General features: G+C 45.0%; 1 protein-coding gene across 2 annotated transcripts in view; it reads right to left on the minus strand.

The window, feature by feature from the left end:
* The window catches only part of SHISA6 (shisa family member 6), a 245,594-nt gene that overhangs the window by 11,964 nt on the left and 215,811 nt on the right, over positions 1 to 17,819 (minus strand). For both annotated transcript variants that reach the window (XR_005107700.1, XM_037409331.1), the window contains exons 4-5: positions 13,680 to 13,742; positions 1,414 to 1,566 (exon numbers count right to left, since the gene is read on the minus strand). Coding sequence is in view for 1 of the 2 variants with exons in the window: in XM_037409331.1 (XP_037265228.1) it covers positions 1,414 to 1,566; positions 13,680 to 13,742 (216 nt within the window). In the remaining variant the exon portion in view is untranslated. The remainder of the gene's footprint in view (positions 1 to 1,413; positions 1,567 to 13,679; positions 13,743 to 17,819) is intronic.

Consider the following 17,819-nt stretch of genomic DNA (forward strand, 5'->3'; position numbering starts at 1 on the left):
ATTTTAAAGCAGTAATATTACAATGCCATGATTTCAAAGGTTTTCCAATATCAGATAGTATCATTAGAGCTGCTCAAGAACATGAACAGTTCATCACTGGGATGCAGCAAGGGGAGAAAGCTTATGGCTGGGAGTGTGAGGTCCAAATATTACCAGGGAACAAAGCTCATGGCAGAAGCAGAGTTGTGTACATGGCACACTGAGGTGGGAAGAAGTCAGGCTCCTAGCACAAAATACCTCATCTCAGTTCTCCGACACAGTTAAGTACATGCTTACTTTTAAGCACAATAAATGTATTTGCCTTAATGTTATATATGTACATAAGTCCCACATTGAAATGCCAAAGAGTGGGCTGAGGTTTTTATGTGCTACATTTCCATTCCATTTTGTCTTCTGAAAAATCTACAGAGATGTCTTATTGATAGTCCAAGGGCTTCCCTGCCACTTAATTTTGTATGTCTCACTTAGCTGGCTAAATTGGGAATGCAGGTTTTATACAGACTAGGGAAGTAGGATCTGCTCCTCATCCTCACCTCCCTTCAATGAAGCTATTGCAAGTATAAACACCTACGTTATTTCTCTAAATTACTCAGTGTGAATACATGGCTGCATCCAGAAAATGCTCATGGAAGCATACATACTACAAACCTAGTGTCAGTCTGGAGAGAGCATTTGCCCACACAAATATCACTTATTTCATAATCCTACAAAGCTGGCGAGTTTGCCACCAGCAAAGGTGATGGGCTGAAGCATCACAGGAAAGCTGGCAGAACAATGCAACACAAAAATATCAAGAAAGGACAGATACTAACTAGTGTGAACAGGGTAGCGAGCAACATGCTGAAGGACCAGAGATGCACCATGGACCAGTGTACAGCACAGGTCAGGACCAGACCCAGACCCAGACCCCACAGAACGGCGGGTCACAGCACTGCTCAAGGCAGGCAGACGTGCTTCTACCAAAACAGATGCTCCCAACCATTTCAGCAGCTTTCTGTTCACCTGGGTTTGTCACCTGGTTCCAGCTACCACAGGAGATGGTGAAGGTATCTGCCCTGGGTGCTCTGAGGTGAGCTCAGCTGATCTGAGGCAGCCAGCTTGGCTCATGTGGACTCCAGCAGAAAGAAAAAGGATTCTCAGGTGACTCAGGAGCAGATACAAGGCAGAGCAGTGGAAGGCAGCACGGCAGGGAGGTCAGTAAGCAAATAGCCACATGTGCTCTCACAGTAATGAAGTGACTCTTTCTCTATAGTCTTCCTCAATGGGAAGCAACAGCCAAAAGAATCATTACTGGACACACCAACTTGGGCAGTAAAATGACAGAAAAATAAGACGGTTATTGCTTTAACATTGTGCCCACTGCGGCTTATGAGCAAATGAGATACAAAGGAAATGAAATGAGCTGACACCTACTTAGTCTCTTCAGAGAAGAATATTTACTTGGGTTTGTCTTGACGGCAGATTCATACGATGGTGGGAGGTGAGAGAGGTTCTGGAAGGACCGGGAGAAGGACAGGTCATAGGGTTCAGTAGCAGAAGTAAGGATGTTGTTCATTCGTGGCTTGTCTGAAAAAAAAACCCAACAAACAGAACAGAGAAAGGCATGTCTTACAGTGTGCACCAAGCTCAGCTGAGAGGCAAGCCCTCCCCTGAGCTCCAGCTGGGAGGAGAGCTGCGTCCGCGTCAGCCTCAGCGACAGGCTGAGGACATAATTCAAACTGGCACCAGCAGATCAGTGAGAAATGGATCCTGTGGCATTGTTTCCTTGTCCACAGTGATGATGGAGAAAAGCAAACTGCTGCCTCGAAAGTGCCTGGACCAGCCAGCTCTCCTCACAGCGGGACGGTGGGGCTGGTGGGCTGTTAGTGCCCTCACTTACCAGGGGGGCTGTGCCACAGCTCTGGGACCACCCCACGGCAGCCTGCATGACTTGGGCAGCATCACCTCCCCTTACCCCAGCAAGATGTGCTTTCCCCACCCCCATAACATACGGGGTTTTTTTAACCAGGGCTGATAATCACATTGCTCTCGCATCATGCCAGATTTCTGTTTAATGCTCTCAACCTGGAGGCTCCTGGCAAAGCCAGCCCATGGCCTCAGGGGTTTTGGTGGGCTCTAGAGATGTTTGTCCTTCCCCTGCACACAGAAAAGTGTGAAGGGGAGCTGTGGGGGCATATCTGGGGACGGTCAGAAGACAAGGCAAGGTTTGGAGAGGTTCATGAGTCAGGAAAGGAGGTGCCATCCCTGAGGGGCAGAGGATGCCCTTCTACTTATTTTCCTTTTGTTGGTCACTGGGGGAGTCCCCAGCCAGTGTCAGAACACCCACTGACAGGTTGGCAATGCTGGGGGTGCTGTCAGTGAAGATTAACGTTGAGCCTGGATGTTAAAATTCAGGTCCAGATGATCTGCAGAGCTTTGAAATCTTGGTCCTTTGCTCCAAGCTGGATGGAAAACAGACTTTCATCAGCTCAGCCAAGGGACAGGGACTGGTTGAATTGCATTTATAACTCCCAGATGTTCAGATATTAAAAAAGGCAGATACAGGAGTATTAAAAGGAGCAGAAGCATCAGTTATTAGAAGCAAAGCTAGAACAGACTACAGTGAGCTCTGTGAGAGCTTGCAGCAGTGATGGGATTGCATTAGCTGAGTCAAAAGGCCAAGGAGGTGCCCACTTCAAGTATGGTCTGAAAACGAAATCATTCGTACCCTCAGCACATGTTGCATTGCTTTTCATGAGCTTCCTCACAACAAAACTCCCTACAGAACAAATCCCAACAGTGCACTCTTTCCCACCTAAGTCCAGGGTATGACCATGAGTGGAGGAGCACTTTCCCCTCTCCTTGAGCACCAGTCTGGCACCAGCATGGGATACCCCAACCTGTGCAACCCCCCACTGCTGCCAGTGCAGCAAAGTCAGGGGGAAGGAAACTGCTCTGTCAGGAACAGGGGCTTTGCATGTTCCAGCAAGCACCTGTGTGCTGTCCTCGGGGCTCAGTAGCTGACAGCCAATGTCAGCCGCCCCACAACAGCCCAGCTCTCTGCCAAAGCATCATTTTGTTCCCAGTTCTGAGAAATTATAAGGCACTTTCTTGCAGAATTTAGCAATGGTGAAAATTTCCTCTTAACAATGCAATAACCATCTTGGCTAATAAACTCTTCTTTCCTATTGCTTATGTATGTCTCTGCACCCCTGGAATAAGGTTATTGTCTGGCAAAAAAAACCATAGCCCCAAGTGAGCATATAGCTAATGTGTCATCTCTCTGAGAACATTATTTTCTTGCTGATGACTTCAATCCATGTCTAATAGACTGACTGCAGGATTAGGAAGTGCATCACATTCATCAGAGTGCTGGAAACAATTGATTAGATATTATCCAGTAAACAGAGACTATATCAGCATTGAAACTATGTCCCCACTCCTATTTGTGCTTGTGTGGCAAGGACCCTGGGGTAACATCTCTTTGCAAATTTCTCAGCCAGAACCTGTATCTAATCTCCATTTTGCGTGAAGGTTTGGACATGCTGAAATAAGCCCAGTCATATGTATGGAACTTGTGTTCAGTGCCAAAGCAGGAGCATTAATTGACTGCTTGCATGAGGTGTGTGAAATTAAGTGCCACGCATTTATCTGATGGGCTTGTGCAGAATCAGTACATCTTCTTACTGCTTTTTCCATCCAGTCAGTCAGGAACAGACAGTAATGATTTTGGCAAATGACAAGTCACCTTGAAATCCACTACCCATCATTCAGCCAAATAAGGGATAAACTGAAATGACCAAAGATAATTTCAGGTGGTTTTTTGCATAATGCAGTTTGAGGGCAAGATCAGAGAACTGAGACTCTAGTAAGGAGAAATATCTTGTGCAATTTATATTCTATGACCAGTTCAGCAGAAGTTTCTCAGTAGTTCTTCACTCCTGCAATATATTTGGGTCATGTTTTTCTCTGGTCTCTCTTATTCTTTATTTTTTTTCTTCCTTTTTTTTTTTTTTTTAAATTTGTTTTGTTTTGGTTTTGTGGTGTTTGTTGGCTCCTATGGGAAATGAAGGACATAATTAACAGGATGCAAATAATAAGTCTCCCCATTCCCTGCAATACAGCTAAGGTTAGAATTCTGGTTCCCCAGAATTCCCACTCATTCCAGTCCAGCTCTACATTCTGAGCAATGGGAGATGACCACTGGTGGGTAATCTCCCATAGTTACTGGGTTTACCTTTGAAAGTCAGTATTCGTCCACATTTTGCTCACTATCATCCTGCAGCCACACACCATTTTATGCTTCTCTGATACATCATGCATTCTGGGCACAATTTGTCAAGTTATTTGCAGAGGACCATGGGGGAAAGGAAGCTCACCCAGTACATGGCACATGCAACAGAGGTGGGAACATCATCCAGCAGTGTTGTTTCTCTTGGTTTCTGAATTGTCTTTGCTACAGCTTCAAAGCAACCATACCTTTTACAGCTAATGCAACACCTTAAATTCTGTCAGTGTGTCTCCAACTCAGCAGGAGAGGGCTCAACTCTGCAGCATTTCCTCATCTTCTGAGCATCAGCGGTTTCACAGTGCTCTGACCAGAGTGCCGTGTTGCTCCTGCCACTGGCAGGGCTGGTAGCATGGCACAGCACTGCCAAAAACTCACTAGGCTGCACAAAGGTGGCACGATAAGCTCAGGAAGGGAGCAGGCACCTCTGTGGAGAAACACTCTTCCTTTGCAGCTCTAATCTCTCTCCTTGGATGCCTACCAAACAAGATCCGTGCATTTCTTTTGCTTCATAAGCCAGAATTGTTGGACCAGTCCAAGCCCTGTTGTATTTCCATGAGAACCAGGGGACCCCTGAGCCAGGCTCAGGAAGGCTCCCCTGCTCCATTCAGAGCAGCCTCTTGCACAAACCCTTGGGAAGGGGCCACCCTGGAGCAGAGCTCTGCGCTGAGGAACCGGGAGCACTGCCTGCACCAACACGCTGCCAGAGGAACACGCATCCTGCCAAGTCCTGTGCCCTGAAAAGGAGATATGGCCTGCAGGTGGCATGTCACCTGCATGGGTGCTGGGGGGCTGCAGTTCCCCTGTGCACTGAGGACTGCCATTACAGCTGGCCTCTGAGCGCGAACACAGGTTTGCTCCGTCGCTTTATGCACCCACTCCACTGTTTTGTAATCTATAAGGGAACAAAAGTCCCTCTAAGTCACGAGCGAGCCTCGTTTCGCTGGCTGTGCTTTGCAAACTTTCTGCAAGCACAGGGCTCAGAGGCAGTTTCAGGATTTCTAAAGCTAGAGACTTGTGGAGATTAGACCTCCAGTCTTCTCGAAGTGTCTTGCTCTGCCCCTGTTCTTGGAAGAGAGTTTCTGTTTCAAAGGGTGTTTACACGAGGCACAGAACCTTTCACATACAAGGACAGGAGCAGATGATACCCAAGACAAAAAAAAAGTGAATTTATGGCAAAGTTTTAAACAAAGCTCAAGTGGCAAAAGGGATGTGCTCCATATTTGCATATGAGTCTGCACATATGTTGTGTGAATTCTGCAAGACATTTCAACAGATGCCTTTTAAAACATTCACCCAGAGAAAGCAAACAATGTCACCTAGGAGAAGCTGATACAACCAAGCCTTCTGCTGCTCAGCTTCAGCTCAGCATAGCTTCAGTCCTCTGTCAAAGCACACACTGCTCCACCAGCACTGCCTTCTGCTCAGCCATTTGAAGGCTCAGACACAAAGTCTTCTCCAGTTCCGATACAAGCTCTTACACAGGACCACACTCCTCAGAAAAACCTGGTAGTAGCTGATGACATTTGGCAGCTGCCTGTACCAAGACTTTGCACCTCTTGAGCCATCCTGGAAGTGACATACTGTTACAGCAGGCAAAGAACTGATGTTCACAGGCTCAAATTAAGATTTATTACATATACCTTCAATGTTTGTGGGGAGAACTATCTGTGTTTTCACACTTTTTTGATGTTACAAACACTGTTATTAATAGTCTTTTGCATCTCTCATGAAGAATCTCAAAGAAGTTTATACGTTTTCAGGTCAGATCCTCCATGGTGTAAATCAGCAGCTCTCCAGTGAATAGCTGCCCTCATTTATATGAGCTGCAGAGGTGGGATTTTAAATTCAGTCAGTGATAAAAAAATGCTGCATAGCAGGATTATGAAGATTAGGTCTTCCAGGGCTCTTGGCTGAGAACTGGCCAGCAATCAGAAGGGGCAAGATGTGAAGAGGATGAGGTACACCAGCACATTGCAAGCTGATGCCCTTAAATGCTACAATATATACACACAACATAATAATGTACCTGAATCATATCACCTTGGGGCTATTAACATGAAGATGCTTCTGAGTACACAAAGTACTTAACTGAATGTAGCATAGCTACACGCTACAGCACAGGGTGGAAGGAATAATGTTGCCAATTAAAATCAAAGGAAAAACTACAGAAAGTAGAATTGCACTTAGCAATCACAGCAAAAGACATGTTCACTTCTTGAGTTTGCTGCCTTTTCGTGGGGATGCAGAAAACAACAGGCAGCTCTGGCACCAGAGCAGCCAGCATGTACAACTGTGCAGAACTGGGACTAGGACTAATTCTTGCTCAATTTGAGACCGTGCAATTGAAAACCATCAGCTGTCAATTCATCCCACCACTGCAAGTGCCTCATGCTCAGAGCTTGCCATTGCATGGAGGGGAAGCTGGTTCAAAAAGGAAGATGCATCTGCATGTTTGGTCCTGGCAGCAGACAAAAAAAGGTAAAGGTAAAGCCAAAAAGCTGCTGAGATAAACAAACCATCCATCCTGAACAGGCCACGTGGGATGGTCTCCTAAGAGCCCTTTGGGGCTAGGGTGAGGCACAAGCTTCCAGCAGGCTGAGGGCAGTGCATGGACCCCCCCAGCCTGCTGGGGGAACACAGGGAGCTCCGCACCCATGGCACTTCCAGTAATGTAAATGGCAAACCCCACTTTGTCTGAGCCGTTTTACATGTTCTGATGTTCATGATGCTGTGATTTTGCCTCCAGAACTTTTGGTCTTTCTCACCCGTCTCACATTCAGTAGGAATAAAGATGCTGCTTCTCCTTGCTTACGGTTTGAGATCTTCTACTTCTGTAAGAGGAACCTGAGGCCAGTGTCAGAGTTATTTGGCTCGTGTTGGCCCCCTGCTCAACAACTGTATTGCCACAGAGAGAAGCTCCTCAGGCTCCCTTCACAGATGAGGGTGGAGGCACAGTTACACAGCTGAGTTTTACCCCATGAGGTTCAGCATTTTATTTATGGTATGGTAGTCACCTGCTGGCTGGAACATGGGCCATGTCACGGGTGGCAGAACAGTATCTGTCTGCAAGTGAAGGCCCTCATGCTCAGCAGATGGGCTGCACCTCATGCTGAGAGGCTGTTTTAGCCCTGCTGTACTGAGACCATGGAAAGAGAGATTCCTTGGTCCAAACTCACAATGTATTTGGTCTAAGAAGCAAAGAGCAGCTTCCTCAGTGCTGAGCACTTTCAGGAAAGCTGCCACTCAAGTCCTTTATCTGTTCTCAGCCACAGGGCTGTTGCCTGCCCTCTGCATCACCGAATAAAGGCAGGTCAGCACACATGTCATCAGAGGGTGGTCACGTCACTGTAGCTTAAGCGTGGCCCCCCCAAAGCAGCACCTCCCTGCACGCTGGCTCTGCACTGTAGGGCACCCTTAGCAAAGTCTCAGGTCAAGACAGGTAAGTGGCGACCCCGAGTCACTAACGACTTTTCTCCAATCTGCTTCGTAATTGTGTAACTGGAGCTGTATTGCAGCACAATAATCTGCGCACTTCGCTTTGCAAAGTGGGTGGGCAAAGCAGCTGAATCGCTAGCTGGTATCCCCATCCCAATCCCAAACTGCACAGTCGGAACGCTGGCATGAGGCTGCCCAGTCCTGTCGGGTTTACCTGGTTCATCTCTCTTCCCCCGTTCATTAAAGCCCTGCTGCTTTGCAGGAAGAGCAGTGTATATAATGTATCTATTTGTTCTGTAGGTTATATTCTAGAGATCTGATTATCTTCTAATTTCCTCACATATATTTCTACTGGGGATAAATCTAATTTAAACAGTCCTTAATTGTTATGATTTTGTAAACAGTGTCTTAAACACAATAGACACAAAACTCTCAACAAATTGCTGGAGGAGATGTGACAGTACAGGGAGTCATTTTCATATCTTCTGGGATTGTCCCAAATTGAAGCTTCTGGTCTGATGTTAGAAAATTGATGCAAGAATTATTTCAGCAATATATCCCCCAAAGCCCTATTACTGTGTAGGAAGGAAGATGCCCTGGATTTTTGAAGTGAAGAAAAGAGAAAGAAGGAAGAAAAGAAGGAAATACAAGAAAGAAAAGAGAGCAAAGAAGGAAGGAAGAATGAAAAGAAAGAGAAAGGATGGATGAATAAAAAGAAGAGAAAAAGCAACAAAAGAAAGAAGGAAGGAATATAAGAGAGACACACATGCATACATATGTATCTAGGAATTTGTTTAAAGTTCATATGGGTACAGCTACGAAATGAAATTTGCCTCCATCAGAGCAAGCACAGACATCACCTATGGAAAAACACTTGGCCAAATTAAAAACTTGATGTGAAGCCATTTGTTGCTTATGGTGGTTTGCCACATTTTGTGAGATGACTATCAAATGCAATGAACTGACATAAAAGTTATGATATGAACCTCCTGCTAACCAACTATATTATTTAGCAATGTTCTTGTTATTTATATAGATTAAAAAATGTTTATACAAAACTCTTTTGGTTAGCATAATTAAATACACATTAAATATAATGAGATTAAACTTCAGTAGCCATAAAAATAATAAACTTTACAGAAACTGAGCCCAGGCAGTCAACATATATCCCTGTAGCTAATGCTACACTGCCTCAGTTCTGTTTTGTGCCCCTAGTTTCTTTTTTCCCCCCATTTTAATGCTTTTATAAGACAAAAATTTTATGTGTTTATTTTGTATAAAGACTGAATAGCTACACAAGATAAATTAATGTGTCTAAAGATTTGCTTGCATTTCATATTTAAAACTTGTTTGTGCTTAGAAAGTAGCAACCGAGCGCTTACATTCACCTTTTAAATACAGACCCACATTTCCAAAAAATGCTGTAGAGTTCTTCATTTGCAGCTAAAATCTGCAGCTGATGTAGGACTAAAGTCTAGAGCTAGGGAAACCCACACCAATCTTCTGATTTCAGTGGAAACGAGGTCTGAAGTCTGTCACTGAAAGCAGAATTTAGGCTGAGGTCTCTAAGGGACTGTAGATAGCTCCGTAATGGGACGTTTCGTGTATCAACACCAGAAGAAAATCGACCGACTTTAAGATGTGGGATACTCAAAGTCTTGCTGGCTAATTCAGAGCCTTCAACAACATCAGAAATAAAATCCTGGTATTGCAGAACACAGGCTGACAGCCTCACTGCCTGTGGTCATTCCCCTTGATCTCCATTGGAATTGCCTTCCCCAGCACATCGCATTTTCCCAGAACAGGACAGACATACATTTCGCCCCTCTGCAAATCCTCTGCACCAGCCAGGCAGGGAGGAAAGGGAGACTTTCTTCTCTCTTTCTATTAACTGCGCTGTGAACAGCACTATGCTAATTAAATCATAGCAGCCTGACAGAACAGATTATGTATAATCCCACCATTAATTAATAGTTATTCCTTTCTGCAACAGAAGAGTTCAGTGTAATCACACCGGTGATCTCACAGCCACACAAGCACTGCGATGGGCACAAACGCCTTTGCATCCAGAGGCTGCGCACCAAGAGTGACAACCCCCCAGGGCAGGTTAAAGCAGAGGGTCTGGGGGGCTTTAACCCTGGGAACCTGATGTTGGAGCTGAACCGCTCGGAGAGCTAAGGGCAAATCTGCTTGCTTTTTTTATTTCCCGATTCCTTGTGAGCAATAGGTTGTCCTTATCCCCTTTCATTTGTTTCTTTGCAGGTAAAAAACTGCCCCAGCAACACGAGGGCGCGCCAGCATGCGGTGCCGATGGACATCGTGTGTGCTGCTGGAGGGGCCACGGCAGTGGCATCCGCAGGGAGCAGGACACGGGCAGCGTCAGTCCATGGGAACAGCCGTTCACCGTCCTCTGCCTTTCTCAGCTGAACAAAGACAGCGCTGCTGCCAGGGGTGCAGCGAGGTGCCCCCAGAACGCTGCCTGGTGGAATGGCTGCCCCACTGCGAACCCCAATCACTCCCACACACTACGGTCCGGTTAGGATTCCCAAAACCTTTGGGGAAATGAATGGTTTGGTGCCATTTGCTTACATTTTGCAAAGGACTAGCCAGTACAGGAAGGGGAAAGGGGGGCATGGGGAACTTGGCTTCCATCCCTCCGCCACGAGGAGGTCTCCTGCGGAGCCCTGAGCCCCACGTCTGCCACAGGCAGGTTGTGGAAAGCCTCTGCTGCCCAGCACTGGGTTATACGAGTTTGGAGACTCATTGTAATGGGAATTATAGGAGAAGGTAAGAAACTGGTGAAGTTCCTATGACAGTAGGAGATAGGAGAGAGATCACAAGTCCAGAGCAGCTGAGCTCTCATCCCGACAGCTATTCCAGTTTTCAACAGCTCACACTTCCCTTCACATATACCATGCCAAGTGCATCCCTGCTGGATGGGGCAGATCTCAGGGATACTGTAGGGAGCTCCTCCCGGCAGGGAAGGGATTCTCTGGCTGTTTGGGCTGAAGCGTTTGTTTGGTGGCATGCCACCTACAGCCACTGCCCTGCTTGCTCTGTGCTGGTAGCCTGAAAACCTTTTCTTGCTTGTTTTACTTCAGTTAAGAGTGAGCTGAACTCAGGCCACATGCAACACAGGGCATGTCTTGAGCCTCACACTCGCTTCCTTCCCTCTTCTGCTCCTTTCAGGTGGCGTCACTGCATGGTGGGTGCTAGAGATAGGTTAAGGGACAGAGTTCATGAATGTGGTGTTCAGAAAGGCAACCCCCATCCACTTACAAATTTGCATGATCACACAGAAAATGCAGCCCATGTCCTACCAAGGAAGGGAATTAAACTAAATCCGTGGTGTTGCTGAACTATCTCAGAATTTCAGCAGTATTATGCATACAGCAAGCTCTTTTGGTGCCTTATTTTAAAGGTCCAAATATCTTTTAGACTCACCAAGCAATGGCTCACCAGCAACAACACAAATGAATATCACGAACAAAAGCGCCCACGACCCTATGGATAACTTAGGAACAAAATATAACTCGGAATCGTGCGGTTATTTGTAGTCAGATCATTCAAGTCACTTTGTACAGCTACTGAGATAAAGTAAATGCAAGAAACGAGTGGAGAAAAAAAGTGAAAGTTTCTAATCCAGACTGTGAGTATATCTGCTTTGATTTTGGTCTCTCAAGTACATTAAAATGAAAAGCATCTGTGAGGGCCAGAAGGAAGTTTAACTGTTTTAGCACATGTTGTTACCTTGAGTTACTCAGTGCAATAGGGACCCGATGACGGAGCTACGTTAAAACGTCTGGGCAGCGACAAGGGTAAACGGGACCCACCTGGCTCTGCTGGGGCAGCTCTCAGAGCCCAGCACGTGCTACATTTGAACAAGTAGTAACACCGGAGAGAAGACGATGCAATTACAAACCCTCTTACTCCATCTTTTTCTTCTCTTTTTCTCAGGAAGGTAAAAAAGGAAACAAAATAAGTCGTCTAAAGATCATTTGAGGCTGTCAATTCAGGTTCAGTAAATACTCCCGCGTTACTGCCAGGATTAAAGCTGACGTTATTTCTCCTGTGTTTTTTGGGAGACAGAAAAAAAACCAACCCACCCTAATAACGTAGTCTTAAAACTTAAAATAACTTGCAGGCCATGGAGCTGCCTGACCCACCCTCCAGGAAGCAGAAACACCAAAGGTTTCAGGTGACCTTTTCAAGGGCATTTGTTCTCCCACCCTTTTCTGCAGCCAAGCAGCACGAAAATCTCCGTACAAGAGCACAAATGCACAATAATCAATTCCAGAATAGTTATCAGGATGAAGTTGCAGAATTAAAAACAAAAGCCAGAACAAAAAGAATAACAAAGACGACAGAGATTCAGAGCTGCAAGATGTGTATATTAAGATGATATTTGCCCATCACTTACTGGCTCCCCAGCAGAAGGAAGGTTCCAGCTGCAAATGCTGGAAGAATATATCACATTCAAAGGGTAAAAGGGTGGAGGGAAGAACAAGGACAAGGACCAAGACAAGGGACCAGCAGATGGGAGAAGAAAGCGGAGACCTGAGGGTTCACTCAGAGGTTGGACAGAGATGGGGGAACCACTGATTTGGGTGGCAGGTGATCTGACTGGGGTCTGTGATTGCCAGGATGCAGGGAGGGAGATGCTGCCACCCTCTGCTGCCAGTCTGAGGCCAAGGAAACCAAAAGGAGGTAGGAGCTAGGGCAGAGGAGGGCTGGGGGGGCAGGGCTGAGCAGAGAGGGGCAGGGTTTCTGGCCATGGAGGAAGTGAAGAAACATCTACAGGCTGGGATAAGATGGTGGAGACAAAGGGAAAGGAAAAGGAGTATCTTCAAATAGTGTCTGAACTCTTGAAACTGGCTAAAGATTGACATGGGGCATCCCCAAGTTTGTTAGGTCAGGAGGACTGGATAGAGAGATGCCAATAAACATGCTGAACCACATGCAGAGGTAAGACAAATGAAAATCATGAAAATCATGTTTTTTCAGAGCTCAGCAAGAGCACAGAAGGGGTATTGACACTTAGGACGCTGTCTGGGTGCAAAGACCAGACTGAGGGAAGCTCTGGAGGAACTCTGGAAGGGCTGCTCTCACCCTTTGGAGGGATGGGCAGACAGGTTATGTGGTGGTGACAGGCTGCCCCAGGCATCTCCCGAGGTGTCACTTCTGAGGTTACGGGAATAAGTTAGTGCTGGTCCACCCCGTGCTGGGTTTAGGGACATGAAAGGTGCTCTGGGTTTCATAACTTCCTTGGGTCAGAGAAACATCACGTTTCCGTAGTAAAATAAAGGGGATTTGGAAGGGTGTGAGAGCAACCCCTGGAACTGGTTGAGAAAGAGGTGCTTCTGTTTATGAAAGTGGGCAGATGGGGTCCTGAATCGCTTCGTGGTCTTTACCTATCCTGCATGTTAGAAACCAGAGAGACATTGTGCAGTGAATCAGGGGCTTCAGACAAGCAGACCCATGCACGTGTGGGCTGGGCAGCTTGGATTTAGTTGCAAATCCAGACTCTGGCCACATATTGTTATGCCAAAACCATGTCAGCTCAGGAGTGCTTGCCCCATGTTCATTGTCCTAACCTATCTCAGAAATATGCACAAGCAGCACTATCAGCTGAGTGGCTTGGCTGATAAGATGGGCTTTTCTTTGGTTATCATTTTTACCGTTTTGGCCAGTTAAATCTAACAGCACTTTGCTGATGTAAAAGGGGGAAAGGAGCAATCAGACGTGAGGAAACACAAGGATGACAGGTAAAATTGTAAAAGACTAGGCCATATTTCATTGTGCACACCATTTAAAAATATGGTCCCATGTTTAATGTTAATGGAAACCATCATTCATGCATCATTGCCATAGGAACATTTCTATTAACATTAAACATACTTTGATACCAGTAAATGTTACTGGCTGGCAGAGGAAAGTTACAACATGTGTAATTTTGCTCTTTGTTTTCTCTTACCATGTGTAGGTGTCTGGGTGGCACTGTTTAGTATCAGGTGATTATAATTTTGTTCTTGGTCATCTGAAATTCACAGAAAAAAAACTCCTTTAAGAAACAGCTTAGCATACCCACGATCTGCAGATGATAATTACAGCTCACAGTATTCACAGGAAATCTCAGCATGATTAAAGAAAGGAGAAGAAAATGCTTAAGAAAGCAGAAGATTCTGTTATGTAGTTCACTTAAAATTCCAGATGCACGAAGAACATGATAATGGGAAGCTGCTCCCCTTCTGCTGAGCCTGCAAATTAGAGTTAGCTGCGAAGGTAAGAAGCATGTCCAGACAGGACCAAACCACAGCTGGTGTACCAACATCAGCAGTGTGTTCCTGGGAGCTGCTGGAACGTGCAGCCCCTACTCCACTGCTCCCCCTCCATCCAGCACAGAAGTTTTCAGCATCTTAACCCCAGCTGTACAAAAACCAGTCTCTCCCACTGTGACCACACCACAACAACAATGTCCTGTGCGAGTACAGGGAAAGATCAAATAAGTGGCCTCATAAATGCAGGGAGTAGAGTTAAATAGCTGCACATGGCCTCTAGATCTTTTTCCCCTGAGAAGTGGGAATCCTGTAAGACCTGATGCATTCAGCATTAAATGCGCTGCGCTGCAAAGTAGGAGGAAGGATCTAGCCCTGAGGTTAGTAACTACCATTTGGGTGGGAAAACAACCTTCTCTCTTTCTCACTGTAATAAAACCATTAAAGAAGTGACTGCTGATAGGCTTCTATCATCTCTAGCTTCCAGACGAGCCTTCAAGAAGGAATGAACTCTGTCTGGATCTTTACAACCCATTATGGAAATGTAGGGTGAGAAGAGATTTCAAGAAATCTTCTTGCACCTCATGCTCTCCCAGTGCAGGATGGGCTAGTCTTGACATCTAGTCTGCTATTCTTAGAAACCTATCACTGATATTTCACTTTCTCCCCAGAAGATCTGTTTCATTAGGTCTTTCTTACTGCATTTTTAGGGCAATTGTTTCTTTCTTCTCTACCAGGGACATGGAGAAAATCCCCTTTATTTCTGCAGTAGCTCTTTATGACAAAGCTGTTGCTATGTGTTCTCTTAATTTCATTCTTCAGGCTAAACAATGCCATTTCCTTTATGTTTCCCTATAAAACTTGCTTTGCTTTTGATTATTGTCATTCTAGCCTCCTGGGTTCTCTCCAGTTGACCTACATCCTTCTCAAGTCTGGGGCACAGTCTGGGACATGTTTCTGAGGAGAGACCTTACCAGTACAGGGTGGAGTGGCTGGGTTTTTCCCAGTCATCTACTCTTGTTCACACAAACTTGCATGGTATTATTTTTGCCTGTTTCACAAAGTTTGTGATACTTCATGATTCCTTATTGCTTTTCCAAAGAACTGCTACCTGTCAAATCGTTCTCCAACATATACAAAGCTTTTTAGTATTCCTGTTTCAGTCCAATGCATAGCATTTTTCTCCACTTAATCAATTTATTTTCAGCCTATTTATCCAATTTGTCAAGAACATTTTAAATTCCAATCCCATCCTCTAATAGACTTATGGTCATCCAATCTTCATATCATCTGCAAATTTAATAAGCAAATTCCTTTTCCACCAGTAACAAAAAGGCTAAATGCAGAACCACATCAATTCAGCCTCCTACGGATATTTAGTTACCTTTTGTGGTTAGTCAGCTGTTGTGGCACCTACCCCATAGAGGTTCATTCAGAACATGCTTCTCAAATTAGTCTCACATTACTTTCCCAGAAACTACTGAAAATCTTGCTAACGTCATGATCCTTAATATAAGTTGTTTCCTCCTGGCCACAAAACACAGTGGAAAATAAAAATAAGATTTGTTTGACGTGATTTGTTTCTGAGAAGTTCATGTTGGCTGCTACTTTATCTCGCTGGAAACTCATCTCCCTGCACAGCATGCTGAGTGTCTATGCACAGACAGGATTAAAGTCAGAGGTTGTTTATTTGGATGACAACAGGCTAGACACCTTAGCTTAGTTACTTCTCCATCTGGAAAATAAACATTATATACACAGACAGCTGAAAATATAAGGCATATTAGCCTGGCTGCCAGTATGTGATGAGCAAACCTTGAAAAGAGACCAGGTTCAGATAAATGCCTGAAGTGCCCTTGAATAAGTGGCATACAGTCACCTACGTTAGAATTTCCCTTTGGATCCTCCACTGCTGGCTAGTTTTAGTGAGCCAAAATCCTGCAGTAACTGCTTCCATGACTTTACTTCCATTTCTGTTCCTCCATATAGTCTAATTTCACTTTAATATGAAAACTAGAGCAAAAGATGGGTGGGACATTAAAAATTGGGTATTTCTGAAATCCCTGTAGCTGTCTGGAGGGATTTTCAGAGATATGGGATCAGATGGGACACTTTGCACCTAGTTCCCAGCAAGCATGACACAAAACCCCACTCACTAATTTCTGCATTAGGTTTTGACTCTTTCTGGAGTTTAAACAGACCTTTTCAGTAACATGATTTTAAAAGATTGTATATGATGATAAGTCTGATACATGTCTGAAAGAAAGAGCTGCAGTATTTCTGGTCTCCTTTACCAAAATCAGCAATACCATTTAGGTCTTAACTGAGTCATCTGGCTTTGACTCCTTTTAGATCTTTCATATTTTTTTTTGGTGTGACTAAGAAACCAATTTATTACTAGAAAACTCTTCCACATGTTTACATGTCTAGATCATCAGGCTTATCAAGCAACAACTCAATTATTCTTTTAGATAACCTAATTATTCTGTGCTTCTGAAAAGCTGTGGGACTAAGGTCTGGGGCAGTCTGTATAGACTTATTCAGATTTTGTCCATGACATTGTCAAACAGAAATGTACTTCGAATATTACTGGTATTTAGTCATTCTAGTGGGGCCACTGCAACTGCCAGACACACAGATCTGGAGCAGTCTCTGCAGAATCTTTAGGGGTTTTGGTTGCAAAGGCAGCTGGTTTGTACGGTGTACATCAGGGATGTCTGTCCCTGAGAACTACTGTTTCTCTCCTATGGCTGGTTTTCTGTTATCAAGTTCATAAAAAGCACAGAATCACTGAGGCTGGAGGCACTTCTGGAGATCATCTAGTCCAACGCCCTGCTCAAAGCAGGGTTAGCTACAGCGGCTTGCCCAGGACCGTGCTCATTAGGGGTTTGAGTACCTCCAAGGATGGAGACTCCAAATTTTCTCTGCAAATCCTCTTCCAGTGTTCAACCACCTGCACATTAAGGAAGTTTTTTCTTATGTTTAAGTGGAATTTTCTGGATTACCCTTTGTGCTCATTGCCTCTTGCCCTGTCACTGGGCACCACTGAGAAGAGCCTCACTACCTTCTTTACTTACACATAAATACTATTTACATACATTGATAAGATCCCCCTCAGCCTTCTATTCTCCAGGCTGAAAAGATCCAGCTCTCAGCCTCTCCCATCACAACAGATGCTCCAGTACCTTAAACATCTTCCTGGCTTTTGGCTGGACCCACTCTAACTTGTCCATGTGTCTCCTGTATTGCAGAGTCCATACCTGGTCCCAGCACTTACAGATGTTTCTCACCAGTACTGAGCACTTCCTTGACCTGCTGGCAACGCTCCTCCAACAGCAGACCAGGATGCTGGCGGCCTTCTTTGCAACAAGGGTTCATTGCTTGCTCATGTTCAGCTTGGTGTCCATCACATAATTTATTGGTTATTTTATCGACCACTTACTACCTCGTTTATAAGTTATGACATCTCTTTTTTCCAAGTTGTAAACTAGGTAGTAATGAACCTGTTGTATTTTTTTGATGACCTCTCCTTGACATTTGCAGCTGATAAGTTCATTGAGCATGACTATATTGCTATACAGCCACTTAGAACTGTAGAATCATTTAGGTTGGAAAAGACCTTTACCATCATCAAGTACAACCGTTTACCTGGCATTGCCAAGACCACCAGTAAACCATGCCTCTAAGCACCACATCTACACGGTTTTAATACCTTCAGGGATGGTGATTCCACCACCTCCCTGGGCAGCCTGTTCCAGTGCCTGGTCACCCTTTCAGTGAAGACATTTTTCCTAATATCTGATCTAAACCTCCCCTGGCACAACTTGAGGCCATCTCTT

Source organism: Falco rusticolus, chromosome 1 (genome assembly GCF_015220075.1).
Source record: "Falco rusticolus isolate bFalRus1 chromosome 1, bFalRus1.pri, whole genome shotgun sequence".
In the NCBI taxonomy this organism is placed as follows: Eukaryota; Metazoa; Chordata; class Aves; order Falconiformes; family Falconidae; genus Falco; species Falco rusticolus.